The sequence below is a fragment of the Chlorocebus sabaeus genome, chromosome 29 (assembly GCF_047675955.1).
Source record: "Chlorocebus sabaeus isolate Y175 chromosome 29, mChlSab1.0.hap1, whole genome shotgun sequence".
NCBI classification, from domain to species: Eukaryota; Metazoa; Chordata; class Mammalia; order Primates; family Cercopithecidae; genus Chlorocebus; species Chlorocebus sabaeus.
Genome location: NC_132932.1, coordinates 15,369,945 through 15,394,395, shown reverse-complemented (window position 1 = coordinate 15,394,395; position 24,451 = coordinate 15,369,945). Strand labels below are relative to the sequence as shown.

General features: G+C 45.2%; 2 protein-coding genes across 2 annotated transcripts; one reads left to right on the top strand and one right to left on the bottom strand.

The window, feature by feature from the left end:
- Positions 1 to 4,217: 4,217 nt before the first annotated feature.
- ZNF774 (zinc finger protein 774) lies at positions 4,218 to 14,905 on the bottom strand. Its single transcript, XM_037987656.2, has 4 exons — positions 14,496 to 14,905; positions 11,777 to 11,899; positions 7,886 to 7,992; positions 4,218 to 7,121 (listed from the first exon to the last, which is right to left on the bottom strand). The coding sequence occupies exons 2-4, from the start codon at positions 11,878 to 11,880 to the stop codon at positions 5,881 to 5,883; spliced, it is 1,452 nt and encodes a 483-aa protein (XP_037843584.2). The 5' UTR covers positions 11,881 to 11,899; positions 14,496 to 14,905; the 3' UTR covers positions 4,218 to 5,880.
- A 2,070-nt stretch (positions 14,906 to 16,975) lies between these two features.
- LOC103231198 (gamma-aminobutyric acid receptor-associated protein-like 3) lies at positions 16,976 to 24,055 on the top strand. The gene has a single exon (XM_073012996.1). It carries the CDS (start codon positions 17,081 to 17,083, stop codon positions 17,432 to 17,434), a length of 354 nt encoding a protein of 117 aa, XP_072869097.1. The 5' UTR covers positions 16,976 to 17,080; the 3' UTR covers positions 17,435 to 24,055.
- The last annotated feature ends 396 nt before the right edge of the window (positions 24,056 to 24,451 follow it).

The following is a 24,451-nucleotide window of genomic DNA, read 5'->3' as shown; positions in this document are numbered from 1 at the left end:
AGAAGAGCCAGGCCAGGCACAGTGGCTCACTCCTAGAATCCCAGCACTTTGGGAGGCCGAGGCAGGCAGATCACCTGAGGCAGGAGTTCAAGACCAGCCTAGTGTAACCCCTGTCTCTACCAAAAGTACAAAAATTAGCTGGGCCTGTGGTCCCAGCTACTCCGGAGGCTGAGGCACCACAATCCCTTGAACCTGGGAGGTGGAGGTTGCAGTGAACTGGTGAGCTGAGATCGTGCCACTGTACTCCAGCGTGGGCAACGAAGCAAGACTTTGTCTCAAAAACAAAACAAAACAAAACAAAAACCAGAGGAGCCAGGGAAGGTACTTGAAGAGGAGCATCCAGAAATGTAGGTGAATCATCTCACAACCTCATAATCACCAATGGAAAATATAATTTTTTAAAAAAGGCATATGGGCCTGGTGCAGTAGCTCACACCTGTAATCCCAGCACTTTGGGAGGCCGGGGTGGGACAGTTGCTTGAGGTCAGGAGTTCAAGAGCAGCCTGGGCAACAAAGGGGGACCCTGTCTCTATCAAAATTATTATCATTATTATTGTTGGAGATGGAGTTTCGCTCTTGTCACCTAGGTTGGAGTGCAATGGCACGATCTCGACTCACTGCAACCTCTGCCTCCCAGGTTCAAGTGATTCTCCTGCCTCAGCCTCCTGAGTAGCTGGGATTACAGGTGCCCACCACCACGCCTGGCTAATTTTTGTACTTTTACTAGAGACAGCATTTCACCATATTGGCCAGGATGGTCCTGACCTCAGGTGATCCACTTGCCTTGGCCTCCCAAAGTGCTGGGATTACAAGCATGAGCCACCACACCTGGCCTCTACCAAAAATTTTAAAAGGCCGGGCTTGGTGGCATGTGCCTGTAGTCCTAGCTGCTACTCAGGAGGCTGAGACAGGAGGATTGCTTGAGCCTGGGAGGTTGAGGTTTCAGTGAGTCATGATTGCACCACTGCACTCCAGACTCAGCAAAAGAGCGAGACCCCATCTCTAAAAAATAATAAAAAACATATGTAAATGGCATCAAACAGTAAAGAGTTCTTGAATCAGAAGAAGACTAACAAGAGGCCTTCAGATGTGGAAATTAAGTCTTTTTTTTTTTTTTTTTTAAGAGACAAGTTTTAGCTCTGTCATGCAATCTGGAGTACAGTGGTACGATCACAGCTCACTGCAGCCTTGAACTCCTGGGCTCAGGCAATTCTCAATCCTCCCACCTCAGCCTCCCAAGTACTTGGGATGACAGGCGCACATCACCATGCCTGTCTAATTTGTTGAAACTATTTTTTGTGGAGACAGGGTCTGGCTATGGTGCCTAGGCTGGTCTTGAACTTCTGGGCTCAAGCAATCCTCTGGCTTCAGCCTCCCAAAGTGCTGGCATTACAGGTGTGAGCCACCACACTCAGCCCTAAAAGACCTTTGAGGGTCCAGTTGTAGAAGTATGCTAGGGTAAGTGGCCCTATTAAAAGGGCCTAGGCATGATAACCCTGAGAATATCTACATGTGAGTGGAAGTTTGACAAAAGGGGAAGAGAAGGAATGCAATGATAAGGTCTAGGAGGCATTATTTTGAGGTAAAAGAAGGGTTAGAGATCTTGTCTTTTTGTTGTGGTGCCTGCCCTGGTGCTTGGTGATAACAACTACTTGCTGGAGACTTACTTTACATCATGGATTGTCTCAAAGCCTTTAGTTTTTTTCTCCATAATATGACCTACACATAGCGGCCAAATTGACCTTCTCAAGTGCTGATCACGCCTCTCCTCTTCTATAAAACCACCAGCTACACCCTTTTCTCCAGAGAGTAAGATCCAAACTCTTTAGTTTGGCAGCTAAGAACCTTCTTGGTGTGACCTTCGCTCGCTCACCTGGCCAGTTTTGTCTCACTCTGCTACTTTTCCAGCACAATGAGATCCTTGCCCATGAGCATGCACTCATTAATTCATCCAGTAAACACATGTTGAGCACCTACCATGTGCCAGGCACTGTTCTAAGTGCCATGGAAAGAATGGAAACTAGAGAAATGACTCCCACCTTTTGCGGAGTTTATCAAAAACAAATCAATAAGAAATTATCAGACAGGTATAAGGACTTTGATGAAAAAAGAGGATAATGTGATGGAGGGTGACTAATTTAGATTGGATAGTTAGGGAAAGTCTTCCTAAGGAGATTGGTTTAGGCTGAACCCTGGTTGACAAATAGGAGGCAATGCAAAGGTCTGGGCGAGGAACATTCTGGGCAGAGGGAACAATTAGTACCAAGGGTCTAAAGAGCGCACAACCTTGGCATGACGAAGGAGCAGAGAACTCAAGAGTGCTGAGATGAGGCAAGGGAGAGGGAAGGGTACATCGTAAGAGGCTGGAGGGGGAGAGGACAAAACCACAAGGGCCTCTTAGGCCTGGGTAGGGATTTGGGTCTTCATTCTAAAAGCAATGGAAAGCTGCTGAGACGTGATGTGATTCGATTTAGGATTTTAAAAGTTCACTCTGGTTTCTGTGAGTGAAACCAGAGTTTTTTCAGAGCAAAAATAGTATCAGGAAGATCAGTTTGGAGGCTGCTGCAGGAATTCATGTAAGAGATTGGTCATTTGGGACTGAAGAGTGGCAGTGAAGATGGACAGGTTTGACAGATACGTTTGAGAGGAATCTGGGAGGTAAAATTAATGGGGCTTGGTGATGACCTCAATTTTGGAGTGAGAAAGAACGGATATGTGGAGCATGTTAAAGCAGCAAATCATCTAGTCATGAGGTAGAAAGAAAAGAAAACTATAGAAAGGGTTACCTCCACTCTCAGCAATAGTATTGAAATATTCCCTGCTCATGGCTAGGGGAGGATGGGCAGGAAGACAGGGAGAAGAGAGGGGATTGGCAGGGCCACAAAGCAAATCTCACATTGCCCTTCGAGAGCTCCATTTTACCATAGCTGTACAACATGAAAATCAAAGTGATAGGTGGCCAGGTGTGGTGGCTCTTGCCTGTAATCCCAGCACTTTGGGAGGCCAAGGCAGATGGATCTCCTGAGGTCAGGAGTTCAAGACCCACCTGGCCAACATGGTGAAACCCTGTCTCTACTTAACATATAAAATTAGCCAGGCGTGGTGGCATGCATCTGTGATCCCAGCTACTCGGGAGGCTGAGGCAGGAGAATTGCTTGAACCTGGGAGGCAGAGGGTGCGGTGAGCGAAGATCACGCCATTGCACTCCAGCTGAGCAACAGAGCAAGACTTCGTCTCAAAAAAAACAAAAACAAACAAACAAACAAAAAAAACAGAGCTTACATCTTACAATAATTGAACATGAAAAACAAACAAAATGATAGGTGGCCAGGCACAGTGGCTCACACCTGTAATCCTAGCACTTTGGGAGGCTGAGGCGGGCAGAGCACCTGAGGTCAGGAGTTCGAGACTAGGTGTGATCTCAGCTCACTGCAGCCTCCATTTCCTGGGTTCAAGCAATTCTCCTGCCTCAGCCTCCTAAGTAGGCGGGATTACAGGCACATGCCACCACACCTGGATAATTTTTGTATTTTTAGTATAGGTGGGGTTTTGCCATGTTGGCCAGGCTGGTCTCAAACTCCTGACCTCAGGTGGTCCTCCTGCCTCAGCCTCCCAGAGTGCTGGGTTTACAGGCATGAGCCACTGCGCCCAGCCTGAATCTGCATTTCTGAAAAGTTCCCAGATAATGCTGATGCTACTAGACTGGGCTCACAGTTTGAGAACCACTGCACTGGATTAACTAAAAAAAACTTTCTGGTCAATTATCTAATGATGCTTTCAAAAACGGAGGTAAGGTTATCAGCTGAGTTCTATCCTTCATGAGCCACAGCACTCAGATGGCATTCCATGTAATGGAAGAGAATGAAAGAAAAAACCTTTAATCCGCCACTTTGTTCTCTAAAAAGTGGTAACTACCCAGCTCCCTCCTTAACCCCTTGCACCTGTGCTTACTCCTCCACTTCCATTCCACCAGGATCAAGGACCCCAGCACAGGGTCTTGCAAAGCTCCCTAGAACTACACCCCTCCATCATTTCCAAATTCAGACTGGTTTAATGGATGTAATATGGGTCCTCTGGTCCTGTAGTGTCTCACAGGCACTGTAGCAAATCCCAGAGCTGGTCTGTTGTTGCAGAGGAGGACTGCAAGCTGGAAATCTAGTGACTTGCAGCCAAATCTGGCCCTTCCATTAACTATGTGGCCCATGATGAATCATGTCATTTAGCATTTTTACATCCTAATTTTCAACAGTTTTTTTTTTTTTAAGTCCCCCAGTATGAGAGAAAAGGGAATACTTAAAGAAATATTAGCCAAAATTTTCTCGGAAAAAAGACATTAGCAACAGAACTATAACATTAGAGATATTACATTTATAGTTAACCAACAAAGAGCATGCGTGTGTGTGTGTGTGTGTGTATTTTTAGAGCTTCACAACAACTTTGTGAAGTAGGTAAAACTTGAGGCTGAGAGAAGATGAAAGTCTGGCCAAATTAAGCATCAGGGCCAGGACTCAAATACTTTACCTTCTCAATGAAGTCAGTGTTCTTTCCAACACACTGCTTTCCCTCAATTGATTTCAGTTGAATGTAGGAATGTACTAGTGCATAACCTGGATGGCCCCAAAAGGATCAGAGAATTATATTAACCTAAAACTAAATGGCCAATGACTCAGCAAATTAGAAAACAAGAGTTGTTAGTCTTCAGCTAAATGCCAGGGAGGACCCCTGTAATATCATTTGACATTCTCAGCAATTTTGCTTCTACAATTTTACAGTCCTCTACCAGGTCCCTCTGGCTTGTTCATTGTACGATATTTTCTCTGTGTCAGATGACAGCAAACCTCCTGTAGAAGTACCTCATACACTGCCATTTCAAAGAGCTTCTGAAATTCTTTCGGTCTCCAAGTCACAAGACCGCAAACATCCTCTACGATAATTCAGCCTTGTCATGGCAGTGAGACATCTGGTGACTAATGCCTGCACAGCACTGAACTGGGAGTGCATTTCCATTTTATTCAGTTTATGTATTCCAATGCCAAACTTTCCAGTTATAATCTAATTTCTTTCAAATTCTGAGCTTGGGGTGGGGGGATTACACTAATCAATTTCTAATTGAGTAATAAGACTGATAAAAGTCACCAATCTTGTATTGAGTGTCTTTTAGGGGCCAGGTAGTACATTAAAGGCTCTATATAAGACCTCAAATATTAATCATTAATAATGATGTGACCATTTAGTTATTGAGCATCTATGTTGTGCCAGACACTGTACTAGGTGGTTAATGTATGATCTCTAGACCACATTTTTCTCATTTCTCATTTAGTAACTAGGCATCAACTTTTTTTTTTTTTGGAGATGGAGTCTCACTCTGTTGCCCAGGCTGGAGTGCAGTGGCATGATCTCAGCTCACTGCAACCTGCACCTTCCGGGTTCAAATAATTCTTCTGCCTCAGCCTCCTGAGTAGCTGGGACTACAGGCGCCCGCCACCACACCTGGCTAAGTTTTTGTATTTTTAGTAGAGACGGGGTTTCACCGTGTTAGCCAGGCTGGTCTCAAACTCCTGACCTCAAGTGATCCACCCGCCTTGGCCTCCCAAAAGTGCTGGGATTACAAGCGTGAGCCACCACGCCTGGCCAGCATCAACTATTAAACTCACATTTCCCTAAGAGTCAGTCACACACTGAAGGAATGCCTTTTGTATTCGGACCGTTATTTGGTCCCTTTAAGTTTATCCTCTCTGTTATAACACAGACAAGAAAGAGGGAGGATAGATCAGGGCCTAAATTGAGCCACTGATGCCCAGGTTTTCTCTATTTGGGGTGCTTGAAGACAGTAGCAATGAAAATTCACAAGGGAGCAGCAGAACACTAAAGACTTATTTCCTAAACCAAATGGGTGTTTTGATGGCATAAAAGATGCGCTTTCTGACGGAAGCTCTTGTTACATTTACTACAGTGGAAAGGTTTTTCTCCTGTATGCGTTCTCTGGTGTGTGAGGAAATGGGAACGCTGATTGAAGGTCTTGCCACACTCAGGACATCGATAAGGCCTGTCTCCTAAGTGGATTCTCTGATGGGTAATAAAGTGGGAGCTCTGATTGAAGCTCTTCCCACACTCCCCACATTTGTACGGTCTTTCTCCTGTGTGGATTCGTTGGTGCTTAATGAGGGCGGAGCTGTCAGTGAATCCTTTCCCACAGTTTTCACACTTAAAAGGTCTCTCACCTGTGTGTGTTCTTTGGTGCGTGACTAAATGTGAGCTCTGACTGAAGCTTTTGTGGCAGTCAGGACAACTGAAAGGTCTTTCTCCTGAATGAGTACTCATGTGAGCTACAAAATGAGAACTATCTCTGAAGCCCTTCCCACACTCTGGGCATTTGAAGGGCCGTTCTCCCGTGTGGGTTCGTTGGTGCTTAATCAAATCCGAGCTCTGGCTAAAACTCTCCCCACAGTCATTACACCTGTAAGGCTTCACCCCTGTGTGGGTCCTCTGGTGAGTGATGAAATTTGAGCTTCGACTGAAGCTTTTGTGACATTCCAGGCACGTGTAGGGCTTCTCGCCTGTGTGGGTTCTTTGGTGCATTATGAGGTGTGGCTTCCGCCCAAAAGTCTTCCCACACTCTGGGCACTCATAGGGTCTCTCCCCTGTGTGGGTTCTCTGATGTTTGATGAGTGTTGAGCTGTCGCTGAATTTTTTCTCACATCCCTTGCATTGGTAGGGCTTCTCTCCTGTGTGTGTTCTGCGATGGGTGACAAGGTCTGAGCTCTGTTTGAAGCCTTTCCCACACTCAATGCACATATAGGGCCTCTCGCCAGTGTGGGTTCTTAGGTGTCTTATGAGATAGGAACTCTGGTTAAAGCTTTTCCCGCATTCTGCACACATAGGCTTCTCTCCTACATATCCATCCAGGAGCTTGTCTAAATCCCTCTCCTGTGAAAAGGGCTCCAGCGGGTCCTCTCCTGGAAGGGTTCCATGTTGCCCTTCTAATTCTAGGCCTCGCTCCCAGTTTCCTCCCCAACTAAGAGTATGAGAAAGATCTTTATTGGTTCTTTCTGAAGATGTTCCACATTGTTCTGCTGTTTCAGAAATGTCCTGATTGAGCTTTGCCACCTGATGCTCAAAGTCTGAAAAATTAATGTAAGTAACAGAGAATAAAGTTATCAGTTACCAGGAAGGAATATCAGAAAACAGTGAAAAAGATTAAAATCCCTGTTTCTGTAGCAGATTGCACTTAATTCAACCGTTCTGCTTTTCACTTTGTGAAAAGTTTATTGAGGTTCATTGAGCTGTCAGAACATATGAATTCCTAAACTTTTAAAATTTTAAGATGGCCAGATGAATGTTGATATCCTTCAAGTGAAGACCACATATTGTCAATATTGGGCAGTTTCTTTAGAAGATATTAAAGGTTTAGGCCAGGCATGGTGGCTCACGCGTGTAATCCCAGCACTTTGGGAGGCCGAGGCATGCAGAGCACTTGAGGTTAGGAGTTTGAGACCAGCCTGGCCAATGTGGTGAAACTCCATCTCTACTAAAAATACAAAAATTAGCTTGGCATGGTGGCGGATGCCTGTAGTCCCAGCTACTCGGGAGGCTGAGGCAGGAGAATCACTTGAACCCGGGAGGCGGAGGTTGCTGTGAGCAGAGATTGTGTCACTGCACTCCAGGCTGGGAGACAGAGGGAGACTCCATCTCAAAAAAAACATAGGTTAGACAAAAGTGAAATGCTTAGTCAAAATGTAGACTTTATTTAGTCAACTACTGACCATTAAGTCAAATTTAAATGTCTGCTAGTAGGAACAAAATTCTAGGGCGGCATTCCAAATTCTTCATCTAAACAAGGCTGAAATGCTAGATTTTCTTCCACTGGGGAGCACTCACATCTCACCTGCGTGGCTTTCCCTCAGGATCTTCCTCGCCTCCCAGGTTCGAGGTGGTAGGACCCATGGCTCTTCTTTCTGCTCCAACTGGGAGATTACACTAGGCCTGGAAATTCTACACAGGAATGTAAACATAGGATGTGAGTGTGAGTCAATCACACAAGGCCTGACCAAAATCCAAGCCCTACTCCCTGCCTAGGTATGAGAGAACACCAGGGAAACTCTAACATGTATTTGGTCTCATTAAAAGTACAGCCCTGGTACAGTGATAAAACAGGGTGATTTCCCCAAAATACTAAGAAAAAAAAGCTCTTTTCCTCCCATAAAAACAAAACAAAACAAAACAAAAACAAAACAAACAAAAAAAAAAACCAGACTCAGTTGACAGAAACTCTGAAGTAAATACAATAACCATTTCTGAAGGCACAAGGCTAAAGTTAAATATGGAGAGGGTTTGATCAGAAACAAAGCTGCCATGACCTCACCCTTAGAAAGAATGAAGGAAGTTAACTATAATGTTGGGCTTTAAAATTTTCCTAGAACGGCAGCAGTCAAAAAAGCCACAAGAAAAAGATAAACACTTGTTAAGTAGCCTATAAATATATGAAAAATGTTTAACCTCACTATAATCAAAGAAATTCCATTATAACAATGATACACTGAGGCAATATAGTGTAGAGATAATGAGTACAAACTCAGCATTCACACTGTCTGGGTTTGAGTCATAATCCTGCCTCTTACAAACTGTGTGGCCTTAAGAAAGTTACTTAAACTCTGTGTCTCGATGTCTTCATCAATAAAATAGGGATAAGAGGCCGGGCGCGGCGACTCACGCCTGTAATCCCAGAACTTTGGGAGGCCAAGGCAGGCGGATCATGAGGTCAGGAGTTTGAGACCAGCCTGGCCAACATAGTGAAACCCCATCTCTACTAAAAATTAGCCGGGCATGGTGGCACGGGCCTGTAGTCCCAGTTACTTGGGAGGCTGAGGCAGGAGAATCGCTTGAACCTGGGAGGCAGAGGTTGTGGTGACCTGAGGTCACACTACTGCACTCCAGCCTGGGCTACAGAGTGAGACTCCATCTCAAAAAAAAAAAAAAAAAGGGATAACAATAAGATCCATTGGCCAGGTGCAGTAGCTCACACCTGTAATCCCAGCACTTTGGGAGGCCAAGGCAGATGAATCGCTTGAGGCTAGGAGTTCAAGACCAGCCTGGCCAACACGGAGAAACCCTGTCTCTACTAAAAATACAAAAATTAGGCACATGTGGTGGTGCACACCTGTAATCTCATCTACTTGGGAGGCTGAGGCATGGGAATTGCTTGAGCCTGGGAGGCGGAGGTTGCAGTGAGCTGAGATTGTACCACGGCATTCCAGCCTGGGCGACACAGACTCTATCTCCAAAAAAAAAAAGACTTCAATAAATGTTAACTATCATTGCTATTTTTCCCAGACTCTTTTTTTGTGTTTTGTGTGCATGTTCGTTTTTGAGACAGGCTCTTGCTTTGTCACCCAGGCTGGAGAGCACTGGTACAATCACAGTTCACTGCATCCTCGAGCTCCTGGCTCAAGCAATTCTCTCACCTCAGCCTCCCAAGTAGTTGGGACCACAGGCACAAGCCCCTACACCTGGTTAATGTAACTTTTTGTAGAGACAGGGTCTCATTATGTTGCCCAAGCTGGTCTTGAGCTTCAGAGCTCAAGTGGTCCTCCTGCCTCAACCTTCCAAAATTCTGGGATTATAGGCATGAACCACCACACCCAGCCCCAGACTATTTAAATTATAATATCCACTGTGAAAGGTAGAATATAAAGAAATGGATACTTTCATATAATGTTTGTGGGAATAAATCAATTGATTCGATCTTCTTGGAAGGCATTTTGCAAAGTATTAAATACCTTAGAAATGTATCTGTTCTTTGGCCTACCAATTCTAATTCTGAGAATTCTAAGGAAATGATAAAATTATACTTCAATAAAAAAACACTTTTAAAAAATGAGTTAAAAGAGGTTTATCACAACGTGGTGAAAATTTAGAAATGACCTAAATGTCCCACAACAAAGGAATAATTATATAGCTCACTGCAGCCTGGAACTCCTGTGCTCAACGGATCCTCCTGCCTCAGCCTCCCAAGTGGCTCAGGCAATTGCTATTTTTATAGGTTAAAAAAAGGTCAGATATATGGTTCAATCTAATGTTTGACTTCAACAACAAAATAATATTGTATTCCATAAAACAAAATACTAGGTGGTTATTTTAAGCGATGTAAAGAAAGATATTTATTGTTGTCAAAATATATTCATGATACAACATGGAAGAAAGAATGTGCAGCTGAATGTACAGTATAATCCCAATATTATCCTTTTGTGCTTGTTTTAAAATCGTATATATGCTTAGAAAAATGCTGGTAGGATAGTAACTCTTCAGTGGTGGGATTAGGGATGACGTTTGTTTTCATTTTGATTGTCTTTTGCTTTAATGAGTATACATTACTTGTATAATAGATGAAGTAGGCCAGGTGCAGTGGCTCACGCCCCTAATCCCAGCACTTTGGGAGGCCAAGGCCAGTGGATCACTTGAGGTCAGGAGTTCAAGACCCGCCTGGCCAACATGGTGAAACCTCAACTCTACTAAAAATACAAAAATTAGAGTGCGGTGGCTCTCCCCTGTAATCCCAGCACTTTGGGAGGCCGAAGTGAGCGGATCGCTTGAGGTCAGGAGTTTGAGACCAACCTGGCCCACATGGAGATAACCCATCTCTACTAAAAATACAAAAAAATTATCCAAGAATCGCTTGAACCCAGGAGGCAGAGGTTGCAGTGAGCCGAGATCACACCACAACACTACAGCCTGGGTGAGAGAGTGAGACTCTGCCACAAAAAAAAAAAAAAAAAAGTAAAGCAGAAGGAAGGGTAGCCAGGATATTTGAGAAAGAGCAATTGGAGGTATTTTGTTTGTTTGTTTGTTTGTTTGAGACAGAGTCTTGCTCTATTGCCTAGGCTGGAGTGCAATGGTGCCGTCTCGGCTGACTGCAACCTCCGCCTCCCAGGTTCAAGCGACTCTCCTGCTCAGTCTCCAGAGTAACTGGGATTACAGGCGCCTGCTACCACACCCAGCTGATTTTTATATTTTTAGTAGAGATGGTGTTTCATCATGTTGGCCAGGCTGGTCTTGAACTCCTGACCTTGTGATCCACCCACCTCGGCCTATCAAAGTGCTGGGATTACAGGCGTGAGCCACTGTGCCCAGCCTGTTTTTAAGTGACAGAAAAAATTACCTCCTTTTCCACAAAGACCTCAGAAGTCTCAAAAGTTAAGTGGCAGAGGTGAGAGTCCAACCCAGGCTGGAAAAGGGGGACAGTAATACATATATCAAAAAGTTATGATGAGATATTAAAAAGACAATAAATAGCAAAGATATTTACAAACCATAAAATGCATAAAGACGTAATTCTTTTTCTGCCAAGGAGGCAACAATTAATCTTACAGAGGCCTGGAGCTCTAAGACACCAACGTACCAGAGACTACTCAGACCTGGGCCCTTTATCTAAGTCTCAAATTAAAGGAGAGTAGTGGCCAGTCATGGTGGCACCCATAATCCCAGCACTTTGGAAGGCGGAAGCAGTGGATTGCTTGAGCTCAGGAGTTTGAGACCAGCCTGGCCAACATAGCAAAATCCTGTCTCTACTAAAAACACCAAAAATTAGCTGGGCATGGTGGCACATGCCTGTGATCCCAGCTACTCAGGAGGTTGAGGTGGGAGAATTGCTTGAGCCCAGGAGGCAAGGGTTGCAGTGAATCGAGATCACGCCACTGCACTCCAGCCTGGATGACAGAGCGAGACCCCATTTCAAAAAAACAAGATAAATAAATAAAATAAAGGAGAGTAGCATTCTTACCCTTTGATAGCCCATTCTTCTAACTGTGCTGGGTGGCATTCCTGAAGAGGATTCTCTAAGCAGTGTCCAGGTAACCCACTCTTCCCTGAAGTCCTCAGCCACATTATCAAGGGTCATCAGTTCCTAAAGCAAGAGACCTCAATATGCATCAGTAGCTCCCTAGGTATTCTCACCATTGTCTGAAAGCCAAAAAATGGCCATCAGTGTACACAAACAACCCCCCACACCTGATCAGAATGGTCCTGAGGTAAATTTTGTCAATCACAGAGGGTTGCTTTTCTTAGTCTGTTTTTACATACATCTTCTCCTGGCCAACTTTCCCATTACTAAGAGAGGCCTAGGCTTCCCAAACACATCGACAGAACCCAGTCTTTTAGATACATTAACTTTTTTTTTTTTTTTTTTGAGACGGAGTCTCGCTCTGTCGCCCAGGCTGGAGTGCAGTGGCGCAATCTCGGCTCACTGCAAGCTCCGCCTCCCGGGTTCCCGCCATTCTCCTACCTCAGCCTCCCGAGTAGCTGGGACTACAGGCGCCTGCCACCGCGCCTGGCTAGTTTTTTGTATTTTTAGTAGAGACGGGGTTTCACCGTGGTCTCGATCTCCTGACCTTGTGATCCGCCTGCCTCGGCCTCCCAAAGTGCTGGGATTACAGGCGTGAGCCACCACGCCCGGCGATACATTAACTTTTTGAGGAAAAAATTGTCCACGATGAACAAGGTAAACAAAGGAGAGAGTTGGTAGGTACAATTTGATTTCTGGAAAGCTTTTGATTCTCCCCAACTTCATTTTCCTCAGCAAACAAGGAAATTGTGGACTTAACTATACTCATATTAGTTATGAGAACAGCTGACTTCTTGGCTTGCAGATTTGGGGTCAACCTCAAAGGACAGATTATGCAGAACCCCAAAGGGAACTGTGTTGGATACCACTCTATTTCAAGATCTTAATGGAGTCAGAAATAAGACTGAAAAAGACATGTTTTTTTTTTTTTTAAAAAAAGACATGGATAGGTTGTAAAAATAAGTGAAAGCCAATGGGGATAAGCACAAAACACAACTCTTAGAGGCTGAAACCAATCATTAATATATTAATAAATTGACAGTAATATCATGAAAAACATTACTTTTTGGAGGATAGTCAGAGTCAACTACTGGATGGATCAGTAATTTATTCAACAATCAATATGTTGCCAGGCATAGGAGTCACAAAGAAATTAAGATAATGTTTTTTCCCTTAAAAACTTTCCAATACACCAGCCTCAGCAACATATTGAGACCCCTTTCTCTACAAAGAACTTTTAAAAATCAGCCAGGCATGGTGGCATGCACTTGTGGTCCCAGCTACTCAGGAGGCTGAGGTGGGAGGATCACTTCAGCCCAGGAGTTCAAGGCTGCAGTGAGCTATGATGGCGCCACTGCACTCCATGCACTCCAGCCTAGCAACAGAGTGAGGCCCTGTCTCTCCCTTAAAAAAAAAAAAAAAAAGCAGCCAGCATGACCACCCACTACAAAGAATATTGCATTTCACGGGAGGAAGGACCAGACTAGGGTGAAGAAGTTTTACTCTTTCACATCTTTTCTCCCACTACCAAGCACCTATTTACTACTAGAACACAGATACAGACACAGACACACACACACACACACACACACACACACACAGACACACTTTTGGGGGAAAATTTATGTATTTACAGACATTATTATTGGTCATTTATAAAGTATTGAGTTTTTAAGGATCTAAAAACCATTGCTCTGGTTTAAAACTTTAACAAACAAAAATAATGTAATTAGAAAGTAAAAATGGTAATAACAGTTTTGAGTATTGGTCGGGCGCTGTGGCTCATGACTGTAATCCCAGCACTTTGGGAGAACGAGATGGGCAGATCACCTGGGGTCAGGAGTTCGAGATCAACCTGGCCAACATGGTGAAACCCTGTCTCTACTAAGAATACAAAATTAGCCGGGTATGGTGGCCCACACCTGTAATCCCAACTACTCGGGAGGCCGCGGCAGGAGAATCGCTTGAACCCGGGAGGCAGAGACTACAGTGAACGGAGACAGCACCGTTGCATTCCAGCCTGGGCAACAAGAGCGAAATCCCCTCTAAAAAAAAAAAAAAAAAAAAAAAAAAAAAAAAAAAGAAGAAGAAGAAGAAGAAAAAGAAAAAAAAAAAAAAAGAGTTTTTAGTATAATTTTTATTTCTACATTCATTACAAAACACAGCTGCAGGGCCCCCTTGCTGGAGACTTCTTAGCCACGGTTATAGAAACCCTGTTTCCCAGCCCGTCCCTTTCCCCATGCGCAGGTGACCTCAAAGGCCCCACAGCTCTGAGGGGCTGTGACTAAGTGCCATTGTGAGAAGCTCCAGTGCGTTCACCGGGTTTATTAATAGGAACATGACTGCACGCGTGGGGCTGAACCCCGTTCTTCTTCTCGGTGCTGGGGCCCTAACCAGGGTGCGGCGGTCAGAGGGTGGCAGATCAGCTGAAACCCGGGGACCACCATCGAGAAGCAAGAAAACTGATTAAGAGAATGACTTATCTCGACGACGGTATAGAGACCACAGCTACCTCTCCCACATCCCAGCAAGACCCGGGGGCTCCCAAAGGCCAGCGCGGGAACCCCGCTGAGAAAACGTCTGGGTGGCGGGCGAGCCCCCTCCACGCCTCTCAGCAGCGCGCCGAGGCCGCCGCAGTCTCCCTCCTTGGATCACTCACCGCCCCAGGGCCCAGCCGGGGATGGAGCAGGAAGTGAGTCCTCCACCGCCGAGCCGCACCCGGCCCGCAACCCCGAGGCGGTCCCTCCCAGAACCCGACAGGGATTCGTGACAGGGCTGTGGGGACACAGGTGGGACTCCGGCTTCGACAGCTCGCAGCCGGAAAGTACCGCCCCTGTCCTCTTGCTATTGGCTTTTCAGTTTCCATGGCTAGAATTTTTCTCTGTCCATAGGCTGACAGAGCTATCAATTACCGCCTACCCTTCTGGGAAACGTAGTCCCGAGCAAGACCTCAAGGGACTCGGAGCCGTGGATATCCAGTTCCAAGCATTGAAAAGTGCTAAACCCAATTCCCCAGCTACCGGTCCCCAGGAACCGCCTGTTTGGAGCCGAGGGATCTAAACGCTGTACCCTCACTGTTGCATCTGCTGATGTGAATCTCCTGGCCTCACCCACCTACCGCGGAGCAGCCTGGTGCCCACCGTGAGGTCTCCTGCGCTCTGGCACCTCGTCCCTCCCCAGCGCAGAGCAGCTCAGCCCTCTGGCCTTTGCAGCCTCTCTTCTGCCCAGTCTTTCACCTCATACCCGGCGGCCGGAGCCTGCAGGGTGTTTGCGGAGGCCGGGTCCCAGACCAACTCAAACTGGACATAAGAAAGGCCCAGCAGACGCCCTTAGGAGAAAACAGACATTCCGTATCCTTCCCTTGGCATCAAACTCCCAGGCGCATCCCCTTTCCGTCTGGTTGATAGCCAGAGGAGGCGGGCGAGGGCATCAAGTATTCTGGGAAATGTGATATTGGGCTTCAAACTGGGGAGGCTCCTGGGTCTCATGTGAAAGCCAGTGGTCACTTTGGGTCGGCCCCTAGCTAAAAAATAATGTCTTTCCTTAAAGTGAAGAAAATGTGCCTGTCTACTCCGTTTGTTGATTCAGTGCAATTTAGAAAAAGAAAGAACATTTTGTGATGTACTATAAAACGCTTAGAATTGCCAGCCATAGAGTTAACTTTGAAGATCCCTTTGATGCTAATTCCACCATTCCTTCAACAAAAATAGGGTGCATTTTCCAGTGGATATTTATTGGGAACATTCTATACTCAAGATCGTTCTGGGAACTGTGGTTACTTGGGAATCATACATAACCATTACCTTCATGAAGTTCACAGGCCAAAAGGGGAGATAAACCATAAAAGGTATCAAAATCCTAAGTAATATTTTGTCTTTTTTTTTTCATATAGCCAGTTGCATCTTAGTTATTTTGCTACAATTGTAGTCATCTGCAAGATAACTACATTGCATTTTCAGAAACTCTGTCAACTGTGAACAAATATCTGGTTAGCAGAGGTAGTTAGATGTAGTTAGATTTAGTCAGATGAAAATGAGGAAAATGGATATCCCAGAGGAGCTCAGTAACAAAGGAATGCCCAGGAAACCTAGGGATTGCCAGGCCTTCTGTAACTGGAACAGAGTTCAGGACCTGGAGAACAGAAGGCATCTTCAGGCCCCTCGGTAAGTCTTTCTAGCATTTTGCCATCAGGGAGAGCATGAAGATTACTCTTCAATCTGGGACTGGAGTGGGGAGATGAATAAAGAGTCACAGAATCTGGCTGATGGCTATCCCCTGTCACTCTCTCCAGCTTCTGTTCCTTCTGCCTTACTTTGTTCTCTCAGCGGTTTGTTCACAATGATCAGGTGTATGGGGAGTGATGGAAAGGAAGTTTGGTCTCATGACAAGAGCAGTCAGTGCAGGAAACCAATCGTGTACCCGCAATGGCCACCTGAAGAGAGGATCATGACCTGTTGGGGGTTGGGTGCTAAAGGGCGTGGCTGAGAGGAGGCATAGAGGAGCGAGGAAAAACTGTGAAAGGACTTCAAGGAGCATGAAAACAGAGAAAGACTTCAGCAGTTAATAGAACTGAATTTATTTTGTTTTATTTATTTTATTTTATTTTTTGAGACTGAGTCTTGCCCTGTCGCCCAGGCTGGAGTACAATGGCGTGACTGCGGCTCACTGCAGCCTTCGCCTCCTGGGTTCAAGCAATTCTCCTGCCTCAGCCTCCCAAGTAGCTAGGATTACAGGCGTGCACCACCACACCGGCTAATGTTTTGTATCTTTAGTAGAGACAGGTTTTCACCATGTTGGCAAGGCTGGTCTCGAACTCCTGACCTCAGGTGATCCGCCTGCCTCGGCCTCCCAAAGTGCTGCGGTTACAGGCGTGAGCCATCGCACCCGGCCAGAACTGATTTTTTTAAAAGAGAGAGTCAATCATCTGTTGCTGTGTAACAAATTACCCCCAAATTTATTGGGTTGAAAAACCAAATATTTGGTTTTTGTGCTCCCAGCTGTTCGGAAAAGCCGCCAGTATTTCTTCACCTGGCTTTCCTCTACCTCCAAGCAGGAGCACCTGAGGTCCCCCTCCCACCCCACCTTCCGCCCGCCCGCACACTCGGACCAGCGCTGTTGACCCAGAAGCAGACATTTCTGCCCCTGTTCTGAGCACACGTCAGCGGAGGGAGCGGGACGCGGCCTGCTGTCAGCGACAAAGAAGGCAGGCCCTGCGCGGGGATCTCGGAAGCCATGTGATTCATCATGAAGTTCCAGCACAAGGAGGACCATCCCTTTGAGTATTGGAAAAGGGAAGCAGAAAATATCCGGAAGAAATATCCAGACAGGGTCCCTGTGATTTTAGAGAAGGCTCCAAAAGCCAGGGTGCCTGATCTGGACAAGAGGAAGTACCTAGTGCCTTCTGACCTTACCAATGGCCAGTTCTACTTCTTAATCCAGAAGAGAATCCACCTGAGACCTGAGGACGCCTTATTCTTCTTTGTCAACAGCACAATCCCTCCCACTAGTGCTACCGTGGGCCAACTGTATGAGGACAGTCATGAGGAAGATGATTTTCTGTATGTGGCCTACAGTAATGAGAGTGTCTATGGGAAATGAATGGTTGGAAGCCCAGCATATGGAAGCATCTGGACTTGGGGGTAGGGGAGGGGTGTATGCCAGACTTGGGGAAAGAGAGAGCGGTTCCCACGGCGAGGAGGCAGAAGGTGAAGATATCTAGAAACTACACCGCACACACACCGTCATCACATTTTCACATGCTCAATTGATATTTTTTGCTGCTTCCTCAGCTCAGGGAGAAAGCTTATCAGGACAGAGCTGTTGCATTGGCTTTGATAGAGGAATGGGGATGATGTAATTTTATGGCATTCCTGAGATTTAATTTTTGTGCAATTTCATAGAAGGGTCAGGAGGTGGACAAGTTGGGGTTAGAGATGATGGCAGTCCAGCGGCAACTCCCTGTACTCCCTTCTCTTTGGGCAGAGATTCTATTTTTGACAGTTGCACAAGACAGGTAGGGAAAGGGGACTTGTGGTAGTGGACCATACCTGGGAACCAAAAGAGACCCACTGTAATTGATGCATCGTGGCCCCTGATCTTCCCTGTCCCACACTTTTCTCCCATCCCAGTTACAATCTCACAAACATCACAGTGCCACCCCAGGGGAGGCAGTAGACATCAACCCAGAAATTTAGACAGGGATCTCTTATTTTTGGAAAATAGGGGTTAGGCATGAGGGTGGTTATGATTAAGAAGACAGTTTTGTTATTAAATAGCATTAAACTGGAATTGACAGAGTGTTGAGCATCTCTGTCTAAACTGTTCTTTCTCTCTGGTGCTCCTTCTATCACCCCACCTTGGAATTTAATAAGCTTCAGACATTTCCAATTGCAGAATAAAACCACTCCTAGCATCTTCTCTAGTATTTTCCATGTATCAGCACAGAGATGTCTTATGTAGGGAAGGGGCAGGTATGAAGTAAGGTAGATTATCTACACCTCTCACTCATTCAGGATTCTTGCTCCCATGCCACTGTCCCTTCAGTCTCACACAGAAATACTATGTGATGGCCAGCTTCTTCCCTTCTTGGTTATCCACTGCAGCTGCTAGTTAGAAAGGTTTGCAGGGATGACTTTTAGTAAATCATGGGAATTTTACTGATTTATTGATTTGTTATCACTTTTAGGGTTTTTGGGGTGGGAGTGGGGAGCAGGAATTGCACTCAGACATGACATTTCAATTCATTTCTGCAAATGAAAAGGGTTCTTCCTCTTGGGGGAAATCTGTGTGTCAGTTCTGTCAGCTGCAAGTTCTTGTGTAATGAAGTCAATGCCATCAGGCCAAGGAAATAAAATAATTGCTTACCTTAAAAAACAAAACAGAACATGTGCCAGGTGCAGTGGATTATGCCTATAATCCCAGCAATTTGGGAAGCTGAGGCAGGAGGATTGCTTGAGCCCAGGAGTTCAAGACCAGCCTGGGCAACATGGCAAGGCCTCATCTCTACTAAAAATCAAAAAATCAGCCGGGCTTGGTGATGCGTACCTGTAGTCTCGGCTACCTGGGAGACTGAGGTAAGAGGATCACTTGAGCCTGGGGAGACTGAGGCTGCAGTAAGCCAGGATGGCACCACTGCACTCTAGCCTGGAAGACAGAGTGAAACCCTGTCTAAAAAAAAATATTTTATTTCTGTTGACTAGGAATCTGGAACAGCCTAGGTGAGTATCTCTGAAGGTCTCTCACAAGGTTGCAGTCTAGACACTGGCTGGGACTACAGTCATCTGAAGGCTTGACTGGGGCCAGACAATCTGCTTGCTCCCAATCTCCCTCATGTGACTGTTTCCTCACCTGTAGCTTCTCCTCCCAGAGTGTCAGCTGGCTTCCCCAGGGTGAGTGATTAAGATAGAAAGAAGCAGAAGCTGCAATCTAACCTTGGAAGTGATAGACCATCATTTCTGCCATACTCTTTTGGTCACACAGACCAACCCTGGTACAGTGTGGGAGGGGACTACACAAAGGTGTGAATACTTAGAGGCAAGGATCATAGTGGGTGTATTAGTCAGGGTTCTCCAGAGAGACAGAACCAATAGGATATATAGATATAGAGAACCAGGGAAGCCAGTAGTGTGAGTCCGTTTAAGTTCAAAGGCCCAAGAACTTGAGGGGCTGCTGGTGCAAGTCCTGAAGTCTGAAAGCTGAAGAACCTGGAGTTCTAATGTCTGAGATCAAGAGAAGGGTGTCCCAGCTCAGAAGAAAGAGAGAGAAAATTCGCCTTTTCATCTGTCCTTTTGCACTATCTGGGCTCTCAGCTGACTGGATGGTACCATCTACCCTGGGTGAGGGCAGATCTTCCTTATCAGTCTACTGATTTAAATTCCAGTCTCTTCCAAACACACGTACAGACATAACCATAAATAATGCTTTCTCAGCTCTCTGGATATTCCTTAATCTAGTCAAGTTGACACCTAAAACTTTTTTTTAGAGACAGGGTCTCACTCTGTTACCCAGGCTTCCATGCAGTGGTGTGATCATAGTTCACTGCAGCCTCAAACTCCCAGGTTCAAGTGATCCTCCCACCTCAGCCTCTCAAGCAGCTAGGACTACAGGCATGTGCTACTGCACCTGGCAAATTTTAAAATTTTTTGTAGACAGGAGGTCTTGCTATGTTGCTGAGGTTGGTCTTGAACTCCTGGGCTCAAGAGAGCCTCCTGCCTCAGTCCCCCGAAGTGCTGGGATTACAGGCTTGAACCACCACACCCAACTGACACCTAAAATTAACCATCATAGTGGGCCACCTTGGAGGCTGACTACCACAGGGACTACAGAGGACTTTAGGACATTGTCCTTGACGTACTCTGTCATGCTCCTATGACAGCTGTTTAAGGAAACTTACAGTAAAGATCTCTATGTATGAGGAATGGGGGAGATGATCCCATTACTCAAACTAGGAGCCTTAGAGACTTCTGCAACCCTTCATGCTACATAGGATCAAAGTCTTGGGTACTACCTCTTACCTTCTTGCTACTCAATTCAGCTATGAATGCAAGTTCTACTCTGTTGCAACCACCAAATGTTGGCTCCAGGATGCTCTATGGGCCAGTTTCCTTCAACACTTCAAAAAAGTAGGCTACAAGGTCCTTTATTTCAGCTTCCCTTCAACCTCTCTGGGGTTCCTATCATTACCCTTCCCTACCTTTCCCATTGATGTTAACTTCCCTGGTCTACCTTTAATCATGCAAGGCTGTCAAGAAGTGTATTTATTGGGAACTGCACTTGTCCATATGCAAGAGAAACTTGACTACTGTGGTTTATCCAAATCAGGGATTATTTTTCTCACGTATCAAGAAGTCGAGAAAGGCTGGTTGCTGTGGCTCGCACCTGTAATCCCAGCAATCTGGGAGGCCAAAGTGGTGGGTCCCTTGAGGCCAGGAGATTGAGACCAGCCTGGCCAACATGGCAAAACCCTGTCTCTACAAAAAATACAAAAAAGTTAGCTGGCCATGGTGGCGCATGCCTATAATCCCAGCTACTCAGGAGGCTGAGGCACAAGAATCGCTTGAACCTGGGAGTTAGAGGTTGCAGTGAGCTGAGATTACGCCACTGCACTTCAGTCTGGATGACACAGAGAGACTCTGTCTCAAAAAAAAAAAAAAATCTAGAGATTAGTAATACATGTCTAGTAAAGCAACTCCAGGATGCTGTCAAGGACCTGGGTGTTCTCTGTCTTCCTGCTCTGTCAGCCTTGGTGGGTGGCTCTTGTCCTCATGGTCACTTCCAGTCATCATGGCTGTATTCCAGAATAGAATATTGCTCTGTCATTAAATGTTATTATCACTGAAATTATGTCATAGAACATAGACAAATGAAAGATGTAAAAAAGTGTGTGGCAAAACACATGTGAAATATGATTCCATTTGCATCTGGTGAATATCTGTCACTTGTCTACCAGCACACTATCTTTCTAGGGGAAATAGCACCGGATTTTTCTTTACAGAACAGCACCCCATGCATAGTTCAGATAGGAGCTGCCATCTGCTTACCTGATCCTTCCTCTCCATCACAGGGTCTGGTTTGGAGGTGAGCACTCAACCCAAAGCAAGCTGACGGCAGAACTGTGCTATCTGGCCCAAAATGATTTGTCAAGAAGAGCACAGATGACTCATGCTGAGTCTCTCAGGGACCTTTCCTGGGACTTTGTAAGCTGGAACCAAAGGAAAAGGACCTGTTCCTTTCCGGAAGTAAAGATGGGAAGATGTGAGTCTGTAGGCCATGGCAGCCATATTTCCTGCCAGCTGAACCGCATTCCGAGAGAATGAGACGAAGGCAGAGAGAGGGAAGCAGAGGGCAGAAGCTAGAAAACGTTTAAGAGCATTTTGAGTCCTGGGTCACTGAAGCCAGAAATAACTCTGAATTTTCCTTAAGTTTGTTTTATGAGTCAATAAATATTCCCTTCTTGCCTAAGATAGTTTGAGTGGTAAAGTCCAGGCACTTGCAATTCAAACATTTCCCACTAATGCATCATCATTTCTGTTTGAAAAAAGAATCCATGCATATGTATACACATATACACATACATGTACATAAATATAGTACAGGAATACATTTTGCTCATCTGTATTTTAAATCTACCTTAAAGAACACATTAATTTTTAATACCAGTTTTTAGTTTTTAGAATTACCCATTTAAAATTATTCATTGTAAAGAGTCCAGATAATTCACACAAAAGTGAATAAAATTAGAAACAAAATGAGAGGTTTTCATCCTTGCTAATAATAACAAAATAGCGAAATTATCTCAAACCCTTTTAAGCTGAACCACTTCCAGGATAATTAACCAATTCAACTTCTTGGTAGAAATTCAAAACAAAGTATTTAATGTCTAGGTCTAAGTGATTTAAAAGGCTCAGGCAGGGATTATCACCAATTGGTCTGATAATGGACAGTTATCTTAAGAGCTCCTTCTTTACAGATAACAGGGGTCAGCATGCCCACATTTGCAGGAGGGAGGCCTGAGTAGATTTCTGGAGGGCCTCCCCATCTATGCCTGCCAAGATCTGGGAACCAACTTCGTTTCCTGTCTCTACAACCCCACATCCTTTATAAAAAGACTGTTCTGTGTGCTGTGAACCGTATGAGGAAGGCTTCGTGATCTTCGTACACTAATTTTTGCAAGACAGAAATTCTCTATTTAAAGATGCTTGTTGAAGGCGCTATGCCTCATGCCTGTAATCCCAGCACTTTGGGAGGCCAAGGCAGTCAGATCATTTGAGATCAGAAGTTTGAGACCAGCCTGACCAACATGGTAAAACCCCGTCTCTACTAAAATACAAAAATTAGGACAGGTGTGGTGGCTCATGCTTGTAATCCCAGAACTTTGGGAGGCGGAGGCAGGGCAATCACGAGTTGAGGAGTTCGAGACCAGCCTGGCCGACATGGTGAAACCCTGTCTCTACTAAAAATACAAAACCTCCAGCCTGGCCAACATGGTGAAACCCCATCTCCACTAAAAATACAAAAACCTTAGCCAGGTGTGGTGGTGGGTGCCTGTAATCCCAGCTACTCAGAAGGCCGAGGCTAGAGAATCACTTGAACCCGGGAGGCGGAGGTTGCAGTGGCCGAGATCACACCACTGCACTCCAGCCTGGGAGACAGAGTGAGACTCTGTCTCAAGAAAATAAATAAATAAATAAATAAATAAAAATACAAAAATTAGCCTAGTGTAGTGGCATGCACCTGTAATCCCAGCTACTCGGGAGTCTGAGGCAAGAGAATTGCTTGAACCTGGGAGATGGAGGTTTGCAGTGAGCCGAGACCTTGCCACTGCACTCCAGCCCCGGGGACAGAGTGAGACTCCATCTCAAGAAAAAAAAAAAAAATTGTTACATATCTTTCAAGTCTGTGCAACAGAAAATTGTCTCTGAGCAGAAGCTAGAGTTCAGACATCTCTGGGGAGAGGGAGAGATTCCTTCCTTTCTTTCCCTACTCCATTTGAATCCTCTATGTGTGTTGACATCTGGTGTTTTTTTCTCTTTTTAAAAATTTTTAAATTGATCACGGCTCGTTGCAACCTTCAACTCCCGAGCTCAAGCGATCCTCCTGCCTCAGCCTCCCATATCACAGGAATTACAGGCATGAACCTGTAATGTAAACCCTTTTATGTTTAAAGAGAGGGGAGATTTTTGGTACAGAGGTACCTAGGGAGGCAGAGAGGACACTGGTGAACAGTCTGATGTCAGCTGGTTTCTTCTGCCAGCCCATGACAGCAACTGAGAACAGAGGAGTGAGACCTTGGTTCCAGGCAATGCCATGTCCTGATCAGTTGCTGACGGTGGCTCCCCATGGTAGCGCCACGCCGCTAAGCAGGACTGCTGCAGTGCAGGCAGCAGGGAGGTGGAGGAGGCTGCAGACTGGGGCAGGGGATGTGCTTCATATGCGAAATGTGCCACCTGTGGAGATTCCCAAATGAAAAGGGAAGGATTTTCTGAATGACAGTGAGAAAGAACACTGAGGCCATGTAGTTAAGGAGATGGTGTTTCTCAAATTGCATCTCAAACACCTGGGGAGCTTGCATTTTTTTAAAAAAAAAAACGTTTAAACATCTTTTATTAATTCGATCATTTTTACTTTTAATGACGTTAGCAGCAGCATTATATTTTCAAGGAACCTTGTACATTGCACTTACATGGATGATCCAAAATAAATCTGCAGTATTTTTGAGTACTCAGGGAACATTAAATATCATATGGCAATTTTTTGGAATATGATGACTTTCACAGCATTTTCTTTTCCTCCTTTGTGGGAACAAAAGAAAGCAATATGCTATTTTTAAAAGTTTCCAGGCAATATGCTAAGTTGGTTTTGTTTTTTAATTTTTTTGAGAAAAAAAATTCACAAGATAAAATTCAAATTTTTGAAGTGTACAGTTCAGTATGTTATTTTTTGTTTTTTCTGTTTGTTTGTTTGTCTGTTTGTTTGAGGTGGAGTGTCACTCTGTCACCCAGGCTGGAGTGCAATGGCATGATCTCGGCTCACTGCAACATCTGCCTCCTGGGTTCAAGCGATTCTTCTGTCTCAGCCTCCGGAGTAGCTGGGATTACAGGCAGGTGCCACGATGCC